The sequence below is a fragment of the Eurypyga helias genome, unplaced genomic scaffold (assembly GCF_000690775.1).
Source record: "Eurypyga helias isolate BGI_N326 unplaced genomic scaffold, ASM69077v1 scaffold26008, whole genome shotgun sequence".
NCBI classification, from domain to species: Eukaryota; Metazoa; Chordata; class Aves; order Eurypygiformes; family Eurypygidae; genus Eurypyga; species Eurypyga helias.
The window spans coordinates 11399-36003 of record NW_010265366.1 but is presented as its reverse complement, the minus strand read 5'-3'; the positions used below and the strand labels follow the sequence as shown (position 1 = coordinate 36003).

At 45.2% G+C, this 24605-nt stretch overlaps 1 protein-coding gene across 1 annotated transcript in view; it reads right to left on the bottom strand.

Annotated features, from left to right (window-relative positions):
* Positions 1-1033: 1033 nt before the first annotated feature.
* The window catches only part of JAG1 (jagged 1), a 34588-nt gene continuing 11016 nt past the window's right edge, over positions 1034-24605 (bottom strand). Inside the window, exons 3-26 of the mRNA XM_010156725.1 lie at positions 24191-24242; positions 18535-18789; positions 17481-17541; positions 13461-13591; positions 13047-13166; positions 12479-12592; positions 11819-11932; positions 10891-11004; positions 10453-10499; positions 9742-9915; positions 9069-9219; positions 8377-8541; positions 7767-7880; positions 7053-7166; positions 6829-6942; positions 6588-6704; positions 6053-6080; positions 5859-5944; positions 4935-5048; positions 4477-4586; positions 4160-4396; positions 3717-3848; positions 3136-3286; positions 1034-2631 (exon numbers count right to left, since the gene is read on the bottom strand). Coding sequence (XP_010155027.1) covers positions 2174-2631; positions 3136-3286; positions 3717-3848; positions 4160-4396; positions 4477-4586; positions 4935-5048; positions 5859-5944; positions 6053-6080; positions 6588-6704; positions 6829-6942; positions 7053-7166; positions 7767-7880; positions 8377-8541; positions 9069-9219; positions 9742-9915; positions 10453-10499; positions 10891-11004; positions 11819-11932; positions 12479-12592; positions 13047-13166; positions 13461-13591; positions 17481-17541; positions 18535-18789; positions 24191-24242 — 3273 coding nt within the window. The 3' untranslated portion in view covers positions 1034-2173. The remainder of the gene's footprint in view (positions 2632-3135; positions 3287-3716; positions 3849-4159; positions 4397-4476; positions 4587-4934; positions 5049-5858; positions 5945-6052; positions 6081-6587; positions 6705-6828; positions 6943-7052; positions 7167-7766; positions 7881-8376; positions 8542-9068; positions 9220-9741; positions 9916-10452; positions 10500-10890; positions 11005-11818; positions 11933-12478; positions 12593-13046; positions 13167-13460; positions 13592-17480; positions 17542-18534; positions 18790-24190; positions 24243-24605) is intronic.

Below are 24605 nucleotides of genomic sequence, written 5' to 3'. Positions count from 1 at the left end.
AACCCAAACCATTCTGTGATGCATTGGTTTTCAGTTGCCTTCATTACACAGGGGTCGTTGTGCCTTTGGCTTTGCGCTAGCCCCTTACCCAAACAAGTTTGTGGCTTCACAAGGAAAAGTGTGCTCCAGCCAGCCCGTTGGAGATGCCGGCCCATGCGCAGCCTGTCAGAGGTGGGAGGGGCTGCACCAGTCGAGCACTAGCAGCCCGCTGGGTTGAGTACTTCAGGAGTTTGTGTTACGCTTTACAACGCGCTCTGTGCCCATTAGAAATCAGTGGATCTACATCTCTTTTCCCACCCCTGTCAGCTGCCTGTGTCCTGCCTTGCTGCTGCCACTTGGTTACCAGCTGGTAACCAAGTCAACGTGTTGCACAGTGCCAGTCACCTCCTCCTCTCAGCAGCGCTCGAGGCACATCACCCAGCACCGCTGGGAACCAGGGCCCTACTGCTTTCAAACCCCTCCAATTTAACACAGAGCCAGAGGGGAACAGGTAATCATCTGGCAAATCCTGCCTCCACGGAAATCAGCAGCAGGTCTTGGAAATGTGCACCAGCACCTGCCTCTGGTTTCGCGTGACTGCCTCGGCAGGAGCACCTCCCACCTCAATAATCTCCACGCTCTTTTATGTTTTCGTACAAAAAATTTAATAAATATTACTTTTCAAGATTTATTGCCAGGAACAACACATCAAAGATGCATTTTCATATAACACTAATATCACAATACAAGGTATCTTCATGATCTCAATGGTTAACCACCAAGATGACTATGCATATAAGCCTTTTGATCTTAAACGTCGTAATAGCACTTTGATTTCCTCACTGGTTAAGGCGGGCAGTGTAATCTATGGCAAACCTACACAGTGATCTTACTGGACATTCTACTGTTCAAGTATTCAACAACTAGCTTATTAGAATACTCCCTAAATGCAGTAGATTACAAAAAAAGTCAAATCTACAAGTGGTTCAGTATTACATATTCATGGTGAGGAAAAAAAAATAATCAGAATTTACAAAATAAGATTGCTGTGTTTCCAACTTCACACGCTAATTTGATATTTTAATTACATGCAACCACTCACATTTCATCTACATAAAGTAATAGCTCAGTTTTGTTCCCTTAAACTGCTTCTGAGCAGATTATCTGCCTGTCACTCGTTTTTCAAGTCTAAAGCAGCAAAAAAAAAAAAATTGTCTAGTCTAATTATCTAAACTGCCTCAGTCAGTACTTACAAAGAAGTCTTAAAGTGATACTATGGAAGGTGTTTCAAATGTTTTGACATCGTACAAAAACCAGCATCAAGGCAGGAAAGCCCATCCTATGAAAAATAAACTATTTTAGAACACCTTAGTTTTGGCATATAGGCAACATGTAACGAGAAAATAAATTCAAAATAGAGAAGCCACGAGCTTACAATGCTATCAAAAACCTTCAACTCTAAACACATACATATAAATAAAAAGGAATGATATTTTAAGGCTCTTGATTATTAAGTTAATAAATCAAATATACACAGTGATTAATAAAAAAAGAATTATTTACATATCTATACAAACTTCTATTTTTGACACATTTTCCTCTTTAAATTCTTCATTTACCAGCAACCGCTGACAAGTTCCCCCCACCCACCCCCAACAAAAATACAATAAAAAAATAAATAATAAACTTATTTGTGGTAGTTGCTGTGGTTCCGAGCTGCAAAGGCACTTTCAAATACAGAACTAGTTGTACGTCACCATAAAACCAATATACAAAAAACTCAAATTCAATAAATATAAATAAAATGCCATTCTTCTAAAGAAACTGCATGAATTGGGACATCTGGCAGAAAAAAAAAAAACCCAACCTAATAAATGAACACTAAGGAGGAGCAGTAAGGCTATGGCAGACCTTCTGGAACATTTCCACGGTGTCTCAGCGACGGCTGAATTTACGGGAGGGCACTTTCGACTAGTTTTGCATAGATGTGAAATGCAGCACTTGGTATTCCAGCCAACCACAGCAACTATCATTGCCAGTGTAAGCCAGCTTGTCAAAACTTAAATTAACACAGGGATTCTAAGTAAATAATAGCCTCAGACTCAAATATTACACAACAGTTGAAGAACTACACGCTCTTGAGTGCCTTTCTAACGCTGTTTAAAGGCCCTGCACGGCAGCACCCCGCTGTCTGCTATACGATGTACTCCATCCGATTTAGGCTTTGTGCACTTTCCAAGTCTCTGTTGTCCTGTTTATTTGTCCAGTTCGGGTGTTTTGTAGGGGTGCTGTTGGGGGGCTTTTCGTCTCTGTCTACCAAAGTGTACGCCGGCTGCTTGGCAAATCGGGCCTTCTGCTGGTGTTTGTCCATGTCGTCTTCCTCCACCTCGGAATTGTGTGTCCTTATTTTGGCGATTTTAGAGTTTTTGTTTTCGTAGTCTTTAATGGGGACAGTGTTTGCTCCGTGTTTCTCAATGGGGTTTTTTATCTGGTTGAGCTGCTCCCTTACGTTGTTGGTGGTGTTGTCATCGGAGGCCGTGTGAGTGTGGCTGCTCTGCTTTCTGCGCTTCCGGATGCACCAGTAAAACACGGTTACCAGGCAACAGATCCAGGCTACTGTTAGGACCGAGCTCAGTAACGGCACCAAGAAATCTGGAAGAGAGACCAGGGCGGTTAACCACTGCCAACCAAGCCTTCCACTCCCGGCTTCCTACAAAGAGGACGCATCTCGGTTCTTAAGCCGAAGCATTTCACTGGGGTCCAGGCTCTAATGTGAGGATTGTTTCGGCTCTTTTAGGTACAGGGGGCTTCGAGTTTGGGACTCTGGAGCACTGTCTGACAGCTGCGCTGGGCATGGCCTTCCTCGTGCACCCAGAGGCGACTCAGCGCAGGCAACGGGAACAGAGGCTGCCCTGCCGCCACCCAGAGCGAACCCCTCCTGGGCAACCGGCCCCCCTCCCTCAACGGTGGCTTCTCGCACCAGTGGCTCAGTTAAGGTGCCCGGCGCTGCATGGACAGCTAACAACAGACACCTCTGGCACCACTGAACTCATCACATCTGCACAGCGCCGCTGCCAGGCAAAGACATACACAGGAGCTTTCGGAGCCAGCCAGTTGCTTTCTTACTCCTTCTTCTGGGGAGAAGGAAGAGCTTACCTGTTTTGTTTTTAACCGGTCGCCGTTGCACTCGGACTTCCGCAACCGCGGCGATTAGTGTGTTGTTACCGTCCCGCTTGCTGACGAGGTCAATAATCTTGTCTGTGATGTCTTTGATTGGGTTTTCATCTTCCCCTATATCTTCAGCAGACTACAGAAGAAGTCACACAATTAACGTCAGATCAGACGTAATGTGTTGCTTACAAAGTTTCACTGTCAGTTAAAGCTCTCGGTACTTTTAGTAAAACAAAACAGAAACAAGCAAAAAGCTCAGCTGTGGGGCAGAAGTTAATAATGGCAGAATTCTTGACCCCATCCTCAGAAAGATGACCAAAAGCCCCAAAAGCAGCACTCGTGGGAGTATAACCGGGTAGCAACACACTGTCTGTATTCCAGGGGCCACCGGATCATAGCTTTCAGGTATGCACGTGTAACCAGGGTTTCTTCCCTGCTCTTCAAGGGAATTGGGGTGGAAACCAAACCAAGAGAAGCACTGACAATTTTTATGAAATCCACATATTGCACACCTATCAAGCAATAAACGGTTAAGATATTAAAAAAAATATTCCAGGAATACTTACAATAGCAACATGTATTTCATTATTTGCCAAGTGTGAAGGCTCACAGGTGATATAGATGGAGTACTCGACAGAAACATTCTTCAGAATGTTCAGATTCCTCAGCTCACTGCAAATGTGCTCTGTGGTCAGTCCCTGAGGATACAAAAAAAGGTGGTGGTTTTTTTTTAAGTCTACAGGTAACAAGAAATTGGTTTTTTTTGCTGAAATAAGAGTTCTCAAGGGAAGAGGAGGTAGAATTCCCTCTAAACCAGCTCTTTTACTCTCTGGACACAAAAGCATTTAGGGTAGAAGTCTGTATTAACCACTCCATACCTTTTGTTTTCTTTGATAACAAGGGAGTGTCAGCTGTTACTGTACTTTACCAGTCAAAAAAAAGCTGTTTCACACCCGGGGAATCAAGCGTGCGTGTGCCACAGCCTGGTGAGCTCTCTTCTGCTACTTACCGGGGCCATCATCTCTTTATTAAAGGTAAAGGTGATGTTGGCACAGTTGTCTCGGTAGTAAGAATCCAAATTGCATTTGGTCTTCACAGGCTGCTGATTCGAAGGCCAACATTCACCCACAGCAGCACAGGGGTGAGTGAAACAGCGGTCGTCTTTCACAGGAACACAAGCGTGTCCCACCGGGCATTCGTGATGACCTTTGGCATGTATGACACAAGGTCGAGGACCGCACCAAACCTGGAAGAGAATAAATACCCTGAGCCACCGCTGGTCACAGGACAGAAGACAGCGTAACCCAAAACGGAGTAGGGCTGTACCTTAGAACAGGTGACTTTGCCATTCAGACACTGACAGGTATTGCAGTCGTCATCCCACTTAGCCCCATCGGGCATTACTCGAACACTGGTAATGCAAGGCCTTCCTGTAACTGAAGGGAGACCAAAACAGAATTAACAACTTCAAATAAGGAAAAAACATGAAACCCACCCCCTTCCTACATTCATGGCTGGATGGGGCTTTAGGCAACATGGTCTAGTGGAAGGTGTCCCTGCCCATGGCAGGGGGGGTGGAACTAGATGATCTTTAAGGTCCTTTCCAGCCCAAATCATTCTATGATTCATCTAAACTTAGCAATAGGTTTGCTTCTTCAATAAAGATCTGTGCTTTGAAACAACAAATACCGACTCCAAAAACCCATACAACCTCCAACCTGTTAACCTGCAACCTCCACAGGCCTCGCTACAAGCACTGTGAGTGGCTATGACATCTGCAGTACCTTCTTGGCATCCTGGGCCGCTACGGCCCGGTGGGCAAATGCAACGGTACCCGTTGATTTCATCTACGCATGTAGCTCCGAAGGCACAGGGTGAGGACTGGCATTCGTTGATATCTAGGAAGGGAAGGAGAGAAAATTAAAAAAAAAGTTTCTCTAGAGCATCATTTTGACAGACAACAAGAAGATATTTGCCTTCTGGAGCTTTACGTTCATTTTCTAGTGTCTACTCAGAGCTGGATGCTGATCAGCAGCACCAGTATAATCTCAGAGCAAGTTCTTTGAAGTTTCTGCCATGTGGCACTAACAAAGATGAAAACTTGACCCTACGGCTACTTCAGCTTTTCAAGGGCAAGGACACATTCCTTCTCGCACACACGCCCCCTTCCTCTCCTTTGACATACTCCAGTCTTGTCCCCCTCCTAGATTCTTCAGCTGCCGACAGCGTTAAACCCCTTTCCAGTTGTACTGCTACGATGAAGCTGCTATTTCTATGGCTGTTGTTAAAAAAAGTGTTAGTGTCCTCCTACCTGTAATTATTATTAAATTACAGGGAAGTGCATACATCACCTCAGGGCTTGTAGGCAGATTATTAATTAACAAGGTTTTTGGCTGGCACGCTTTCATCTCAAGCAGAAATCCATGCTGCACAAACACATCCTAACTGGGAAAAGTATCCTCAAGGGCTTTCTGACCACTCGGCTGAACCAAGAGGTTTCAGCCCCGGCTGAAGGGACTTCAAAATTCATTTCATTTTCAGTGCCGTTCCTGCCCTATCCACATCTGCTACAGATCTGGGTCCAGATACAGAAGACACAGGACCTCTGTCGTTAATCTGATCTACTACTTCACTGAATTAAGGTGCTTGTCTCACAACAAGATTCAAGGGAGACAAAAGTCAAGGTGGAGAGCCATGGGAACACTTACTGATCCGGCAGTCAGGGCCGGCAAAGCCTGGAGCACATTCGCAGCGGTACCAGTTGTCTCCATCCACGCAAGTGCCACTATTATAACTATAAAGAAAAGTCATTATACACGTTAAAAAGCTGCTACGGAGAAAAGGAATCTAGAATTCTAAAGCAACAAAGCAGCAAAGGATGAAAGACAAACATTAAACTTACCAAGGATGAGGGCTGCAGTCATTTGTGTCTGCAAAGCAAAGACAGACAACATTAAACATGCAGACTTTGGCTAATGCAACTCTACTGTCGGGAAAGAAGGCTCGAACTTCCCCTAACACCCAAGTCACACTTAGCCAACATTAGCAAAAATATGCTGAAATTCTCTACTAAATTGATTCCAGGCTTCTACCACAGAATTTGTTAACTACGTTGTGGAACACATGTACGCAGGAAGAGATCCTTGTAACAAATCTAACAGGGAGGGGGCAAAAAGTGGAAGCAGAGGCTCTGGTAGAAAAAGAATGCGGGAGAAAACGAGACAACATCTGTCTCCACTTAGCTCATTTGCAACTTTCTCATGCCCAGGTCAAGGCTCTATCACATAAAGTCATTAAAAACAAAGATTCAGGTGATGCTAAAGCCTACATCAAACAAGCTTCCCCTTCTGGTTTCAATCTTGACTCCGAGGGCGACAGGATGAGCTAATGTTCTCCTCCTGCAACGCTCTGGAAAAGTTCAAGCAGCGATGACTTACTCTGAGTGCACGTGGGTCCTTCCCAGCCCTCCTTGCAGACGCAAGTGAAAGAATCCCCGCTGACCACACAGGTACCACCGTTGTGACAGGGGTTTGGCAGGCAGCTGCTGTTCCTTGCTGTAAGACAAACAAGATTTGCCGCTAAGTTGTTAGAAAGCCGTCAAAACCGAGCCAAGAGGAAAAACTGAGGTCACAGATTGAGTGCTGCATCTGCTTCCTGGTGATTATGCCGGGTATTTACCTATGTTACAAGTGGCTCCTTCCCACCCTGCAGGACACATGCACTTGAAAGTGTCCCCCTCGTCGTAACATGTTCCTCCATTGTTGCACGTTGCCTCATCGCACTGGCTGTCACCTGTGAAGAACCCAAACTATCCTTAATACCAGTGCTTTCTTCCTGCAATGCAACAAGTTTAAGCAGCCTAACAGAGCACGCCTGTTCTGTTTTGGAAACGCTGAACTTACGGGAGTGGCAAGTTTTTCCTTTCCACCCATTTTTGCATTCACAGAAGAAGTCGTTGACCAAGTCTCGGCACGTTCCTCCATTGCGGCACAGGTTTTTACTGCAGTCATTAATATCTAGATACGTTAAGGAGAGAAGAGAAGCTCAGCAATGTTTACAGAATTAACAAAACACAATGCTCGAACGCTGCTCGTCCCATCTCTGGTTTTGGCCTGTGCTTCAGTCATGGATTAAACGCTTAAGACAGTATTTTAAAGCTTTAAGCACCGTAACAGAGATGAAGAATATTCCAACATCTTCCTCCAGTTTGTTTTAGTTTTGTTTGTCATTGTGTTTCAGTAACCACGAAGTGAAAGCTCCTATCACATAAACTATCCTATCAGTCAGAGGACAGGAGTTGCGTGCTCGCTCTTCTATTCCAGAGACTAAGTTCTGCCATTCCTAGAAGTGGCGGGTACCGATGCTGAGGGTTTCTCACAGGAAGTTATCCAGGGGCTAGAGCAGAAATCGAACAGTAGGACAGCCAGGTTTAGTTCCGATACTAAAGCCTGGGACTGAGTGGAAAACAAGAGGACACCTTGCCCTCCGCAGCCCGCGAAGCAGAGTCCGTGTTGAATTGGTGTCGGTCGCTATCACCTTAAAGCCAGTACCAGCCTGATGTTTTTCCAAAGGGGAAAACGTTTTTGTTTCTGTGTGCTGAGGAAGGGCTAACTTACTTGTTTCACAATATGTTCCTTCCCATCCATCACTACAAATACATTTGTAGGAGTTGATGCCGTCAATACAAGTGCCACCATTTTTACAGGGGTTGCTCTCGCAGTCATTAATATCTGCAACAGTTTGGAGGAGAAGGGAGGGGAAAAAAAAGAAGAAAAAAAAAATCAGACTGGAAGTCATCTTATTGCAGACTATTTGGTGCTACTTCTAATTCTAAGCCCCTTTTGAGAGGAAGGTTTATAAGCAAGATGAGGAATAGCTGAGAAAGAGTGAAAAGCGATGAGCCTGTCACTCAACGATTACTATTAAAAACAAACAACAACAAAAAATCAGGAATCCTGAAGACCCATGTTAAGCCCCGCTATTAACTCCCTCAGACCTTGTATACATAAGGTTTTTAAAAAACATACAACTTGAGGCCAGAAGGTTCATTACGGTGAACTTTCCCCAAGGCCTAGCAAATTCCAATCTGCCTCGCCCAAGCAAGGAGTTAAAGCAGTTCCAAGGTTCACTGTGTTACAAGAAAGCAAGCACTCCGAGAGGGAAGGATGGAATCTTCTTCCAAAAAGCGCAGGGGACTGTAAAATACATTCTCTTTTTGGCTCTTACTCTCGTGACAGTAGGTGCCAGTGAATCCTTTGTTGCATTCACAGGTGAACTTCCCACCTGCCTGGCTCTTGCATTTTCCATGAGGACCACAGACATTTGAAGAAATGTAACGAACCCCTTCCGGTGTGCTGTTGGAAGCTACTGCTACGGTACAGCTGTCGATTACTGCAGAGAAAGCAGAGACCCACGTCAGACTGGCCATTCTATCAGATTTCTTAAACCAAGAGCCACGTTTCAATTTTCAGTGGCAGACATTGAAAAAAAGACATACACAGAACAGAAACATTTCGGTTGGAAAAAAGCTTCGAGACGATCCAACCGTGAACTTAGCGCTGCCAAGTAAGCTCGCTGCTTTAAAATAAAGGGATGACTAGACCACGTGTTTGAGAGAAAAATAATCGCAGCATCTTATCTGAAGGTTGCTGGACCACGGCCACGGCCTGGGACAAAATTCAGCAAAGCAGGCTGTTTGCCACACGCCTGTCCATGTTGACAACACTGTCTTTCCAAGTGGCTGATACTTCCAAATCTTCTCATGCACAGAGGCATAAGGCACAGGGAAAAATTCAGCCTCTCCATAGAGAGGCTACTCCAGTGACTAGACAGCTGGAGCCGCCTTGTTACAGCCGCAGCCCAGGGCGGAGCAGGCGCTATCGCCAGTCCTTCCCATCCGCCTGCGCGGTAACACAAACCTTCACAAGGAGTTGTGCGGCAGTGATCCTTCAGGTGGGAGCAGTTCTTCCCTTCGTAGTCTTCCGGGCAGTTACAGAAATAGTCCATAGCAAGATTGAAGCACTGGGCACCGTTCTGGCAAGGATTTGGCTCGCAATAATCTATGTCCAGCTGCAAGTAGTGCAGGGAGAGGGAAAGGAAATAAAAAGGAGAGAGGGAAAAAAAAAGGTGGGGGGGTAAAGCTGAGTGAAACAGAAGTTTTATCATCTTTTCCCTCGCTGCGGCAGGCAGACAGTGTGGAATCTGACCTTTTTATCTGCTGCCTCAACGAACTGTTCCCGACGCACGGGGTTCAGTTCGACTTGAGGCTATTTCGGCAGACGGCACCCGGCTTTAACCAGCCGCAGAAAGTTAACGGCGCGCAACAAAAGCCGCCGTGAAAACGCGCCGTCTGCCGAACAAAAAGAATCCTCAGCAGCCCGTGAGGGTTTTCTGGTGGTTTCTTCCCACTCCACACCCCCCCCCCGCTCCCTCCAATATATATTAATCAAGCGCTTTCTTGGCAGACTGACAGCAATATCAAGTACAACTTTATACCACGGTTCACTGGATGCAAGGCATTCAGTCTACGGTTCCAGAGTGCTGGTATAAACGCCACTGGCTGAGGGCCTGCCTTTCACCCGTGCTTCTTACCTGACAGAGGTTTCCTGAGAAACCAGCGGGACACAGACATTGGAATCCATTGATTTCATCCTGGCAATGACCCCCATTCATGCAAGGGTTACTCGCACATTCATTGATGTCTTTCTCACAGTGATCTCCTGCATAGCCAGGTGAACAGATACACCGATAACCATTAACCAAGTCCTGGGAAGGAACAAGAAAGTTTAGAGGTAAGAATTTATCACGAGAGAGGAAAAAACCTTATTAATGAAGAAAAAAAAGTAGACAGAAAAAAAGAATATCCTCTTACTATGTCCAATACTAACATAAACTAGCTCAAATTAAAACAGGGCATGAATCTTTAGGGAGAAAACCAAACACACACACACCACACCCCCCGCCCCGTACTGGCTTACATTCTTAATTTCCAGGCAGGAAACCTTAATCCCCATTCTGAAGTGGAGTATCCACATTTACAGGAGGTAGTTTGCACAACCACCAGCCCATTCACCGGTAACACTGGCGGTGGAAATGAGTCATTTATTGCAGTTATGGTTTTTGCCGTTCAACAAACATGTACCCCGACATGCTGCAGCCTGCCACAGCCTCCCCCACCAACTCAAAGAAATGACAATCCACGCCAGCTAACTGCTATTTTCCGCGCTCTGTGCGTTTAGACTCAAATGTTTTAGTTACTAGTGCAAGTCTGGGGGAAAGCAAAATAAAAGCAGAACGGCTTACCCGACAGGATCCTCCATTCTGACATTGTCCATGACAGTCGTTAATATCTGTAATGAAATTAGCGTGGTTAGAAGGCAAAGATATATTTACACTAGATACAGAGTTCAAGTCTCTAAAACTGCAGCTAGATAAACCTTTTGTCAAGTTTCCTGCATGCCTTCCTTGAGATAAGGTTATTATAATGGGTGGGAACCCTTTGCGATTCTTCTAGTAGAGGCAGCAAAACTTCACATCATTGTTGTAGTCGCTTTATCAGAATATAGCGATGTTATGGACTAATGAGCCTGATAAAAAGTCTCTATTTTCATTCCATACCAACTACTCCCTTTCTAAAAACACCAACTGCCAGGACTCTGCCTGATGTTTAAAACCTGAGCTGAGAGCTCGGTGGCATACACACAACCGGCCTTTAGTCAGCCCGGGGATATAGACACTTACTTATATCACAGTTGTAGCCAGACCAGCCTGTGATGCAGTCACAGTAGTAGCTGCCAATCAGGTTCCTGCAGGAGTTGGCATTGACACAGGGTTTGCCCTCACATTCATTCGCATCTGGAAAAACAATGTGAATGGCCAAATGCAGGGCTTGTCGGGCAGGGGGTGGGGGTGGCTGGAAAAAGCCTACAGCCGGTTTTCACAGCAATAATCAGCATCTAAGAGGAACTTGTAACACACAGCATGGACGAGTGTGAACGAACAAAAGTCAATGGTACATCAGTCTCTGAAGTCTCTTTCAATTTCTCTGCAATTAGTACATACAGGCTACGCTAATTATTTGATAATTACCCAGCCACTCATTAAGAGCGACTTCCCCCCCGCCCGCCACATCTCAACCGAGCATTTTGAAGGAGGAGTGCTGCAGCCTCGTCGCTGGGATTAGTGTGTTGTGTAAAGAATGCAGACAGCTCATTCTTCATGAGATCATCCACATTTTGGAACCCAGCTGTGAACTCCTTGGTCTGGAGGAGTTGACATGGCTGAAGAGATACAGCAACTTTCTCACAGGCCAAAGGAAGAAATGCATGTGGGGGCGGGACTGGAAGGCATACCCATGCACCCTCCCCACTCCAGTTCATTGCTGTTTGAAGTCTGCATGTTTGCCTTAGTTAACCATTTCCTCCGACTGCATCAGCAAAACGACAACAGAAGGAAGCCACTCCGTGCTTTGAGCCTGTCCTAGACCCCAGGCTGGCAAACACTAACGCCTGATGTTCTCAGTGCACCAGAACACGTCCCTAGGCTGTGGGACCACAAACAGGTGAAGAAGAAAGGGCAGGATTGCCCTTGCCTGCCGGACTATGATCCCTCTTGCATTTATCTTACCCCCGGCAGAGCCACACTGGGTGAAGAGGAAAGCAGTTCTCACCTAGCTGGCACGTTTTGCCAGTCCACTGAGGTGGGCAAATACACTTAAATCCATCAACCAGGTCTTGGCAAGTTCCTCCATGACCACAGGGATTTGGAGAACAATCATCAATATCTGTAATGCAGGATAAGGAGAAGCTAAGCTCTGTTACCAAACAGGCAACGCCAGTAACTGTCAAACTTGATAAATGGCTGCTGCTACTAGGACTTGCCCTGAGGAACAGAAAGACAACAGGACTTCTGCTTGGAATTTCTAGGTCTACTCTCATTTCAGCAAAAGCCTCCTTTAAAAATAATAGTACTGTGAAAGGAGGCCCAAAGCACAAGGGAAGAAGTTTGTACCCAGGCCATTTTTGCAAGTGGAAGTCAGATTTTGATCCAGCATATCTCTCAAAGCAGCATTTTAATGCCTTGCCAGCACACTACAAAAATTCAGTGTTCTGCTTCTTTCAAGAAGCCGTTTGCCATTCTTTCTCCTTGCATTTAAACAAAATGCCTTGGTACGAAAGAGAAGAGGCGCACGGTGGTATAAATGGCTGCTAAAACTTACTGCTAAAGCTGGGAGGTTCAACAGGCTGCCCCATAAGTTTATCAGGGATTAGAAAGACTGATGGAAACCAGCAGACTAACACATCTTTAATAGAATTTTGAAAGGACTCACTATCAGTGCAAGTTGGTCCAGCCCAGCCAGGCGCGCACACACATTCAAATCCCGTAGACGTCTCTAAGCAGCTTCCTCCGTTATGGCAAGGATCAGAGAGGCAGGCATGCTCCGCTGCACCGGGACAGAAGTACATCACGGTAGAGCCTATAGCAGTATCACCAGAAGCCACCCCCCTACTCCCTCCACACGCTTCTACTGGACACGCCATCGCTACTCGTGGTGTACTGCGCTCCCCAGAGCCGTGACTCAAGGAGCCAGTAGCCATCAGGAAGCTATCTTCCACGCTAAACTCGTCAACCCTCTGACTTGGACCTGTCTGAGCCAGACCCAGACAAGGTAACTCGTACTGATCTCTCCGGGGAACAGAAGGCAGATGTCCAGAGATACTGTCTGTTCATGATGAAGCATGAACAAGCAAGTCCGAATCTTTGTAGTCAGCCCTGACACCATAATTAGTATTAGAAACTGATTTTTTCCTAACCTGATAAAAGACGTACAAAACCAGCTGCTAAAAGCTGGCAAGAAGTAACTGCCAAGCAGCAGCGCCACGGCGGAAAACACTTACCGATTTCACAGTTCTGCCCCGAGTAGCCCTCAGGGCAGGAACATTGGTATTTATCAGGGCCAGTGTTGCTGCAGGTACCACCATTCAAACAGGGAGGATGGGTTCCACAGTAGTTCAGATCTGCAAGAGGTGAGCAAGCATTAAAAGCCACGGTTGAACAAGAACCAAAACATCACCACGTGCACGCTGCATTCCGCCGTGCCAGAGCCTTTGCAGAACACACCTGCACACAAGGGTAGGACAGGGAGAAAGCAAGCACATAGGCTAACGCCACCGTAACGGCAGTGGGGACAACGCCAGGCAGCTGGAGGACAGAAAACTCGCCCACTCAGCCTCGCGTGCAGTCTCCCCTTGCTAAGCCTGCCAGCGCTGAAAGGCGAGCGTCACGCTTGGCGGGCCCCGGGACGCGCGTACCTTTGTCACAGAGCTGGCCACCCCAGTTGGTTTCACAGAGGCACTGCCATGGTTCAATGCAAGTGCCATGGACACAGCCGGGGTGTGGAATGCACTTATCACAGTACTGGCCTTGCCATCCGTACTGACACCTTCGGTTAAAAAGAAACAAAAAACAAATTCAGAACAGGGAAACAACCCAAAAACCCATTAGAACTGCTCTGCGTAGACGTGTGTGGAACGCCAAAGCTTGCAGAAAGGCTGGGGAGGTGGGGGGGGAGGACAGAACGAGGGGAAGGGAGAAGTTATTCAAGGTTTATTTGATGGTTTCTTGTAAACAAACATTTCAGTAGTTTTGCCAAGGTCTCCGTAGCCTCCCTCCTGACAAAAGAATAACTGTTCTGAGGGAACCAGCGTGAGGCCATTCAGCACAATAACGGTCTTCCGGAGCCACACACAAACGCGGCAGAGAGGGTGGGTGCGCACTACAAATCAATCTCTGGGCTTTGACAGGGTGCTTTATAAATTACGGGTGGGAGAAAGAGTCAGTGGAAACAATAGCTATCCAGAAATCCTCATCGATACAAGGTTCCAGGCATTTCAGCTAGGCTGGATTGGCAGGAAGACAAACCAAACCATCAACACCACCTCTGAGCCCTCTGCAAGGCAGCAGCGAAGCACGGGGAGTTCCCTGCTCTATGGGAAGCCAACCTGACTCTGAACTAGAAGGCACACGCAGCAACTATGGACCGGGCCGCAGTAAGAGACAAGAAAAGAAGACACATCAGGATGTTGCACGTGTTCAAAGAAGATCAGCTGTCAGCGTACTTCACAGTTTGATTTACGCTCACCTCAGCGAACAACTAACATGCAATTCTGAAACTTTAATTTCATATCTGGAGAAGAATTAATTATTATTTAAATAATTTATTGCCACTATCAGTGAGCTACCCAAATTCTGTACTTAAAAAGGAAGATGTTCTTTTAAGGTAAAGCCCCCTTAAGGGAAAAGCTCCCTGTGGCTTTCATTTAGCTCTCACTAGCAAGGCAGACCAAAGATTCTTTAAATTAAAGTGGATCTATAGATAGAAAGAAGGAAAACAAGTTGAAAATGAAAAACAAGGGTTTGTTGAGGTACTGTATTTCATTAACAGGTCCTGAGAGTAATTGATCGGCAGCAATTATGCACTAAGCTGTCACTAAATTATGAAAACAAACCTCAGCTGTACAGAAGTCAGCTAAGCTTTCTATTTATAAAACCCCCCACCATTCTTCTACCGGCAAGATCTTCTCATGGGAAAAAGCTAGAAGGATCTATCCATTGGGTAATCACACACAGCTAGTGGTAACTCTGACTTCCTTTCTAAAAATTTCAGGTGACAAAAAGCATCTTAATTAACTTTTTTTTTTAATAGCTATTTCAATAGCAGCCTATTCAAAGGCAACGGGAAATTCTTATTAGTTTGTGTGTTAAAAAAAAATGCTAGTCCAACTTATGTGCCTTTGTGTGTAAAGAAGATGAAAGAAAACCAGATCAGGCAAAACAACCTCTCTCAAGTAGCTCTTGGAAAATCCTTCTGTATAGGGAATATAATAAGAACGCACAGAGATCAAAATTTAGGCACATACCCTTTTAATTTGTATTGCATTCAAAGGAGCTTGCACGCAAGCAAAACTAAAGGAACCTTGCCTACAAAAACAGGTATCCAAATCGAGAATTTTACTCCTTTCTGCCAAATCCAAGGGGTGGGGTTTTTTGTTTTCTTTAAAGCAAGTGTAAAGAGAAACAAGTAATTAAAATTAAAAAAATACACCAGACAAAAAAAGGCCATGAGCTTCATAGCCAGAGATACAACTTTCTTCAGACACCATCTTCAAAGGGTAACCAAGAAAACTGAGTAAGGCTATGGGCATTTAAAAGAAGTCAGATACCAGCTCCAGAAAGAGATTCATGGCAATCATTCTTCTTTAATAACACATATGCAGCAGTTTCTCATGAGAAATTTGAAGTTAACTGGGGTTGTATAGTGATTCATGAGTAAATATGGTTTTGTTAGCTGGCCTGCGTGAAAGAAAGCGACTCACACCAAAAGGGAAAAGGATATTTTAAGAATGTTTGTGAGTTGACTGCTGTACCAGAACCCAGAGCAGTTTCTGCTGGGATGTTATTTTTAAACTCTCTTGCATTTGTAACATACAGGCTATATGACTCATCAAAACTTAAAAGAAAATAGAATCTTGTTTCTGTGTTCACTTTAAAGATATTGGTCTGACTTGGCAAGCAGAAGTTATCTGAAAGCACCAGAAGGACAGCATTGTTTCAAGACTATGCAAATCAAGTGTGGGAAAGTTGCACCTTAAGTAAATAAGGGCACTAGTGCATGTCTGGGCAGTGAGTGGGAGGTAAGAGACTTAGAAAGAGAAAGGATAGAAAAAAAAAATCTGGAAACAAAGCCTGTTGTTCTGACTAGGAGACAGCAACCACTACGAGGCATGTTTATTCTGATGACAGAAGCACAAATCACGGGTAGCCTTAGCTGATAAACTCCTCTCGCCATCTGGCCCTCCGATACTTCCTACTACTTGCTAGGCTTTTTCCTTTTTTTAATTAAAAAAGGTTTAGGTTTGGTGTTCTGAGGGTTAACCACCTTGTATCAGTGCTGCTAAACATTAAAATCACTGCACAACCTACAACACTCCACCCCGCAGCTTGACTTTCACTTGGCCAGGGCTCTTGTGGAGGGTGAGAAGTTACTGAGGGTTAACCACCTTGTATCAGTGCTGCTAAACATTAAAATCACTGCACAACCTACAACACCCTGCAGCTTGACTTTCACTTGGCCACGGATCTTGTGGAGGGCGAGAAGTTACTTCCTACCTTACCTCCAGAATGTTCCCTGATGCTTTTCCTGTTTAGTTTTTGAAGCATAGATTAGAGGGCAGAGAGGAAGAACGAACCACTGACTATTTTAGGCTGACTTCTTATATATGTCTCTCAGACACCCCGGATTTAGTTCGTTTCGACTACTACTTGCCTAGAAGGAAAAGCAGTCCACTTCACACAGTTTCCAGCAATAGAGGATCCACCAATAGGCTTGTTAGGCAGAAAAATTACTTTCTGTTCCTCAGACTTCCAAGCTTTATTTGTGAAAACTCACGCTTCACTTTTAAACCTTCCTACACAGGATCAATATCAGTATTTTGTAACCCCAGAAGCCCTCAGCTCCCTATTACATGTAAAGATAAAGGGTTACGTGAAGCAACTTACAACCAGTTTGTTGTCAGAGAACTCCACGTTCAATATCCATTAACTCTCTGCTAGTAAGGGAGAAACCTCCTTGTGCTGTAAGTATTTGGAATACCTCAAAATACACAGCATATATTTAATTGTTGGGTTTCGGATAAACTCTGCTTTTCACTGTCTCCTTGCCAGTACAGAACGGACTTCAAAGCATGGGAGAAAATTGTGCATTCATGGGAGCCTACTGACAAGATTCCATCCCAGCTATTAACCTCTCAGCACTTGGAGCCTGGCTCACAATGGCGAAGGAACCAAGAGATTTCACTAATCCCATTCTAAAGAATGCTTGACTTTTGCCTACCCATGGAAGAAACCAGGGGGTGGGAGGGAGGGAGAAGAGGAGAGAAAAGCCACACTGTACTTCAAGCTTGTAGTTGAAAAAGCCTATTAATCAGGCTGTTGAAAAAAACCAAACCAAACCACCACCACCCCACAAAACATTTGCACTACTTCTGCAAAAACAATTAGTTAGTGCTCATTAGGCAGCATTCACACGATTTATCTCATACCCTCCCCCCCCACCCCACCATTTCACAAACCAAAAGCTTCTCAAAGTTATCAGTGCATTAAAAACCTGCTCCCCCCCTTATTCTGGGCAAATCAGCATGAATAATGTGCCTTGGTCAAAAACATGACTCCAAAACCACCCTCCCCCCGTCCTGTTGTGTTTAGCATCATTTGTGTAATTATTGGGGTAGGGGGGGTGTAGGGGAAAACAAGGAGGGAGAGGGAGCATTTACCTGCACTCTCCTGGAATTGTGCAAGAACCATGCTTGGGGCTACATCCCTGACGACAAATAGCTGTTAAAACAAAAAAAGAGGAGTATCAGCATGCTGCCTGCTTCCTGCATCTTCACACTCGTGGGAAGGTTTTAATCTCTAACCAGCACTGTAATCCTACTAAATCCAAGGTTTTAACAAGTCTCTTGTATCAAGCCTACTGGAAGGAGAACGAAGGTGGCCAGCCCCCGGTGACAGGAACTCTGTCACTAGCTTCGCGGAGGAATCGTAGCTCATGCTGTTCGGAGAGTTGCTGCTACGCAGGAGAAACCATCTCCCCTTTGACAGCTCAAGTCACTCCGAGTCTACAGGTTTCCCGTCTCTGCCTTCTGCAGGTGAACTGGCCCACTCTCCCTGACTTCAGATCTAACTCAAGGCAACTTTCAACTATGCTGGATTTACTTTTCAGCCGTATCTCTGAACAGACAGGGTATTAAGATGAGCATCGACTCAAATTGCAAGTAAACTCAAGTCAGCAAGACCTGCTGCTAGTCAGTTCCTATCCAGAATCCTGCTTTCTCTCTCTGAAACTACCTAGGAAGTTGCCATTCCCTCATAAACACGTTAAATGCCATCTCGGGTAGAACAAACAGCCTGGAACTTTTCAAACACCAAAGCTTTACACTTGCCAGGTCAGCTCTAAAACAAGCCTCTCCTTCCTGCTTGTCTTGAAGTTCTGCACCAAAGGGGAAATCCTTTTTGAAGTCAGCAGCAGAACTCCCATTGAAGTCAATGGGCTGGGTTTTCTTCCCAAGGGCAAAGATGCGGATAATCAGAGAAAGAACACATCTGCCAAGTGCCCAGTACTTGTCAGACCTCTCCAAGATTTTAAAAAAAGGCAGAAACTAGTCTTCTCCTGCCCCCAGTTCTCTGCGTAAAGAGTTAGTCGCTGCCCCACCAGTCCTTAGCCCTGTTGTCTGCACAAACTGACCACTGCATTGCAACCCGGACAGGGTGCGCTCAAATCCTACCCCAGCCCGCTGACCCTTTTGGGGTCGAGCGTTCAACACAAACCTTTGTTGCATTCTGGTCCCATCCAGCCTTCCAAGCAGGTTTTGTTGCCATTCTGGTCACAGGTGTGATGAGTGAAGAAGTCGTCTCTTGGCCGACAAAACTTGTTGCAGCCAAAGCCATAGTAATGCTCTGCGCAAGTCACACGGATCTGATACTCGAAGTGGGCAACTCCCGCGTTATGTTTCAAAGTCTGCCACTGACGGCTTGGATTGATCATGCCAGAGTGGGATGCCTTCTCAATAATGCGATCGGGATCTGGAAGTCGGAAGAGATGTCAGAGTTACAACTTCGTTTAGGTATCATTACCTCCCACATCACAGCTCTCCGGCTTCGTAGGCAAGACTGAGGCAGCCAGTTGGTTTTATTAATTTTCTGTTTTAGAGAGCAAGATAAGGCTGCCCTGGAGCTACAAACCATTAACCGAAACACACACGCAGCATTATCAAACTGAACAAAGCTTGTAATCAAAAGGGAATGCCAATCACTTCTCTCTTTAGCACTGTAAGGACATCCAACTAAGAATCACACAGTTCGTGAGTAAAGAAAATTGAGCTTTTTACACTTCTAGCTCCAATGGTTTTCCAGGCTCCCTCACTGATGGTACTAGTTTTGTTTTTAACTGGAATATTTATAAAAACATCTTACAATAATCTAATAAAGCAACATCCACAAGTTGAACAGAAGCACCGCAAAAGGTTTGCAGCCTTCCGGGAGTCTGGTGTTAACACTAAATGGACAACTAGCAACCCTGGCATCCAGACGACGTCAGCGATCTCACCAGGTTTTGGCTGAGAAACACGTTGGAAGTTCTCTCTTCAGATGTTAGCTGACACTAAAGATTCAAGACTAGCAGAGCTAGAGGCAGAGAACTCAAATTACTGCATGTATGTGCTACAGATCCCCCTTCTCTCTCTCTAGAGCATTCCAAAGTGTATACTTTGTCCTTGACATTTAGTTCCAGCAAAAGTGTTCAGAGCCCTACAACTGTCTAAATTATGGCCTGAAATAATAATATTTCACATTAGCTCGGAACATCGTATATATCTGTGGTATTTCACTTTGTCGTCCAGGTCTTGTGACTTGAATGATCTAACACTGCCTTACGACCTGCTGCTAGCAAGCACTTGACTGCCGAGGGAAAGTTTATGATAAACCAGCCAAAAGATCCTCGCAGACATTAGGACAAAACCAAAAATAAGTACCAGGCTACACTGCCCTGCATGTGGGAGCACAATCCAGCCACAGAAGAATTTTAGGTAGAAGGGCAGTTTGCCAGCAAATGAAGCACTGGCACATTTGAGCATTAAGAATTAAAGACACACTGATGCTCGGCCTGTTCTTCCAACAATTACAAAAGAAAGTTTGGGAATTTTGCATAAGGCAGAGCTGGAGACTAAAGAAGTTGCTACACAGAGCTTAAGATGAGACACGGGCAGTTTTTCATTTAAAATACTTTCAAATGTTTCGCTAAAGACCTTCTTTAATTTGTAGCTTTCAGAAAGAACTTCCAAACAGGCTTCTCGAGCCTCAGACACCCATTATCAGTTCACCACCAGATCCTGCCTGCTTGCCTGCAGTTTTGAATAGAGCTAGGGGAAAGCACTTGCTGCACAACCCCAGAAGAGTGTCAACAGACAGACACTCTAAGCATTTACCCATTTTGGGGGGGTATTCTTGGCTTGAGACTACAGCATTCATTAAGCGTTTACAGTGTGAAATTAAGGGCAACAACTTATTCACCTTCTGGTATTTCTGGTTCTATGATATTTTCCATTTAAATCAGGTTTTATTATTCATTGGCACTAAGCCCCCAACCCCACATCCCTGCGTAAGACTTTCAAATGCACGCAGGCCTTTATTAATTTGAATCCCATTCACAAGTAAGGTAGGTGCCTAAGGACTTTTCCATACTGGTATATCCAGAGCAATATCGTGTCCTGCACTGTGCAGGTGTAAGGCTTTTAGATCTCATCAACAAGATTACTGACTAATTCTAAGAGGTACTTAAGCAGATGCATATCTGTTCGCCTTGAATGGGGCTAGTCAGGCGATTGTAGTTCCACTCATGCATGCTGGGGATGGCTTTGCTGCGCCTGCCAAGATTACACCCCGATCTACAGCACAGTTGGAAAGCAAAACGCATTTCCCCAAATACCCAGTCCGCACATAAAGACATCCTGTTTCTTGCGAGTCAAACAACTCTGTTCTTTTCTCCTGTAAGAGGCAGAAAAAGGGGGAACGACACTCAATTTTGTTTTGCAAACCACCCACCCCACCACCCCCCTCCCCCACGCTTGCTTTTCCAGTCTTTTCCTGTTCCCCGTTGGGAACAAACCACTGACAGCTATTTCAGTCCTTGGCACCAGAAAAACAATCCCCTTGGAAGAAGAGATCTTCCCCCTTGCCCTGCTCTATCATTCCTCCCCTAGCTGCCAGCTCATTAGGAAGCATGTCCTTGCTGGATGTCTGTGACATCTCACTCCAGCCACCCGCTCTTTTGAGTCCTTAACCACAGCCTGAACTCAAATGGAAACATCCTTATTAGTACACTGGACTTGATTTTTTTTTTTTTAAGGGCCCAGATGAAAACCAGCTGCGATTTCACTCCGGAGCGTGGCAAAAATGCCTTTCATTTGATACACGTTACAAAGCCATGACCATACGTTCAAGTACAAGTAAGGTCTCAGGCTTCAGATCACTCTGCCTCAGCCATCACCCAGGGTTTTCACAATGAAGTATTGGCATGTTCCTTCTTGTACAAAGATTTCTCCACCCTTCCCGATTCCCACCTGCCAGCGCGCACTTAACAAGCGTGCTGACCCAGACTTCAGGGAAGGCGTTCCGGCAACGCTTCCATTCTTAGCCCGCACCAGCGGTGCTTTAAGTTTTGTAGTAAGCAGCCCCAAAGCAGCGGGCTGGTTAAGTAAATAAAAAGCAGCAGTGAGCCAGGCTTCAGAGAAAGCGATCTTCCGAACTCTCCGACATCACCCGACTCACAATCCCACGCTTTGACAGAAAGGTTAGGCGAAACATGAACCCATTAGAATTTGATGAAGTGGAAGAGAGAGGCTTTCTGTACATCTTCAGCTTCCACACTGCACTGCGCTGTCAAAGAGCTGGTTGGTTTCATTCCCTTCCTGTGGCTACGCTTCAAAGCTGTTAATCTGTCTTTTTATTCAGCGTGCAACTGTATCAAAGGCCTCAGGCACAGGAAAATTAGTTGTTTTTACTGCCCACCTTTGTTTTTCAGTGCTCCAATTTCTGGAAATTACAACGACGCAGCATCAGGAAGCAAACAACAACAACATAAAAAAAGCCCAAACTCCTCTACGCGGTTTGGGTGGCCAAGGACACCACAGTTATTTCTGAGAGTCTTTGTTTCCGACAACTTCCAGCTATGGCTTGGTTTACATTGTGCTGGAGTCTCTCCTGCCCCACTGGAATTCACAGGCAACCGATACCAGTAATTTACAATAGCTCTTTGACACAGTCCGAGATGCAACGTCAGCCCCATTAGCTTCACGTACGAAGCGACAGTAGCAAGATGGCATCCAGACAAGAACCAGAGTAAGAAAACCATTTAAGCTGAATCTTGGCTCCAACAAAGCGCGATTCTCATCAACTTCGGCGGGGCCAGAACTTAACTGCAAGCCACTCTTGGAAGTGAGACAAGACAGTATGTGGTAAAGGGAACGTAGGAGGAGTGGAATGCAGAGGGGGAAGGAAGCATCCACTCGAGGATCTCCTAACACTGCAGTGATCAGAGGATGCTAGAGCTACTGCAAAGTTACACAAAGCCTACTAAATCCACTTTTTTGAGAGAGAGAGTTCTCAGAGTCCTTACAGTTCAGTGGTATTGGGGTAAAATAAAGTCCTGGACCTCAGAAAAATCCTCATCACTTTATACGATGACAACTGTTTAGCTCTAGTGGGTTCCTTAACTAGTTCTTCAAGAGTTATCCTTCAGCTATGGAAAAGCTGCCTGTGCATAAAGTGATGGGGTACAATGGAAAAGCTTTGAGCAGAACAGTGACTGAAGTGACCTACAGATGGGTCTTTTTTCAGGAATGCAAATCAGGAACATATGTAAGGACGTGTCTGCGCTTGGTCAAATGCGCTGCTGAAAAATGAGGCAATTTTGTCTGAAGACAATTGTACTTCCAAAACATGAAAGCAAAGAAAGGGTTCATTGTGTAGCTTTGGAAATGCAGTTGTTTCATGAAAAAAGATGAGCTCTAATAATAGTAAAAGTGGCAGAGACCCAGTCTGAAAAAACCCTCAGATCCTACTGTAAACAAGACCTTCATTTTGAATTCAGGCATCTTCATTTTTAATACAGCTCTGCTGCCGCAGCAATCTATTTTCTGCTTTTCTGTAAAACACTGCGTAGTCAAGAACCAAGAAATCTCCTAGCCACTGCTCTGTGGCTGCGCTGGGGTAGGGCCTGGAGTCACAGGTACTACAACAGTGTTGGATGTGGCAGGTTGTAGAGCAAACCGTGGCCGTCACCGAGAAGCCACGTGAATCAGCTGTGGTGGACAACTTCTTTTCCGAAACTAAGAACTAACAGGATACGCCATGTACATGAAAAAAAGAATTAAAGAACAGATTTGTGCAGAAGGGTTCCCAGACTCAAAGGCCATCCCCAAGCAGCGTACTCTTCAGCAGCTAAAACATAAAGCCGCAGCACCGTGCTCATTTCTCCAAGGCCTTTCTTTCGTGAAGCATGGAGTCCGTGTCACTACCGCACGGCTGTCGCCCGGCATTCCAAAGCAGACTACAGGAAGCTGTTGTAACATTTGTGTAAGACAGGCCACAGTGCAGCTGCCTCCTTGTTGAAGGAAAAGGCTTGTTGTGTCAACAAAAGGTTTACAAGTTCAGATTCATACTTTCTCCTGTGGCTTTTACCACACACTGTTATTAGGTTGAAAATAGACCTAATTTGGCCCACCTATTTCAGTAACAGTAGGCAATAAGCAGAACAGCTCATTACGCCAAGAGACTCTACACGGGTTCCTCTAGCCAACAGGAAAAACTTAGCAGAAAGTTTCTAAAACCAGAGACATTCCCAGGTGGAGGATTCCCACCCTCGATTTCCAGCCAGCTCTACCAGGTGGTGCCTGGTGAATATTCTTCAGCCCCAAAATATAAATCCCTAGACATCCAACTCCCAAGGAAGAGCTGGTAGTTACTCCTGTTCCTCACGTACCATCATTAGATGGCCATCTATACCAAGTCTTACAGAGATTGTTTTTTCCAAGCAGCCTGTTCAGTTTTGAGAAGCACATAGTTCATAGAGGTCCCAAGTCAACAAGACTTCGGCCTCTGAGTATCACTCCTAATTTAAAGAAAAAAAAAATCTAAACAAAAAATCCCTTGGCTTTTATTCTCCCTAAGGAGAAAAAGGGAATTAACAGCATCTATTTTTAGGCATCAAACCATGGGTGCTTAGGTGAGCGAGGTACTCACCCTCTACAGGCAATGTGAGGGAGACAGGCTGCTGCAGAGCCTGGAGTAGTTGCTCCAAATTTTCTGGAGAAAACTTTTCCCTCTCCTCATGCTCTACTTCCCAGCAAGCTGGTTAGACTACCAAAGGCTTTCAGTGGACAGGAAATCAAGGTGTCCAAGCTAAGTAAACCAGGGAATGAATACTTACTAGTAGAGTTATCATTGTAATCCCATGCCTCAACAAGCAAAGTGTAGGATCTCTGCAAAAAAGAAATAAGAGTTAGTTTCAAAGCCACAGGTGACTCTGAGGGTTAAGAAAACCCCAAACAACCAAAACAACCCCCCAAAGACATAAAACCAACAACCACACGCACCCACAAACCACCCCCCCAAAAAACAGAACACAGACAATAATTTTAATTAAAAAATCAAAACCCCGGTCCCTGCCCTAAAACGGAATACTTGAAAACATAAATAGATAATGGATTATACTTGAGACAAACATGATCTTCTTGAAATCCCATAAGCTACCTTATCCAGTCTGACTTGGAAGACCTTTCACCTTGGCTAGCTCATCTTTGTCATCATTAATGCATCTTAAGTACTTAACCAGACAGCCTCTG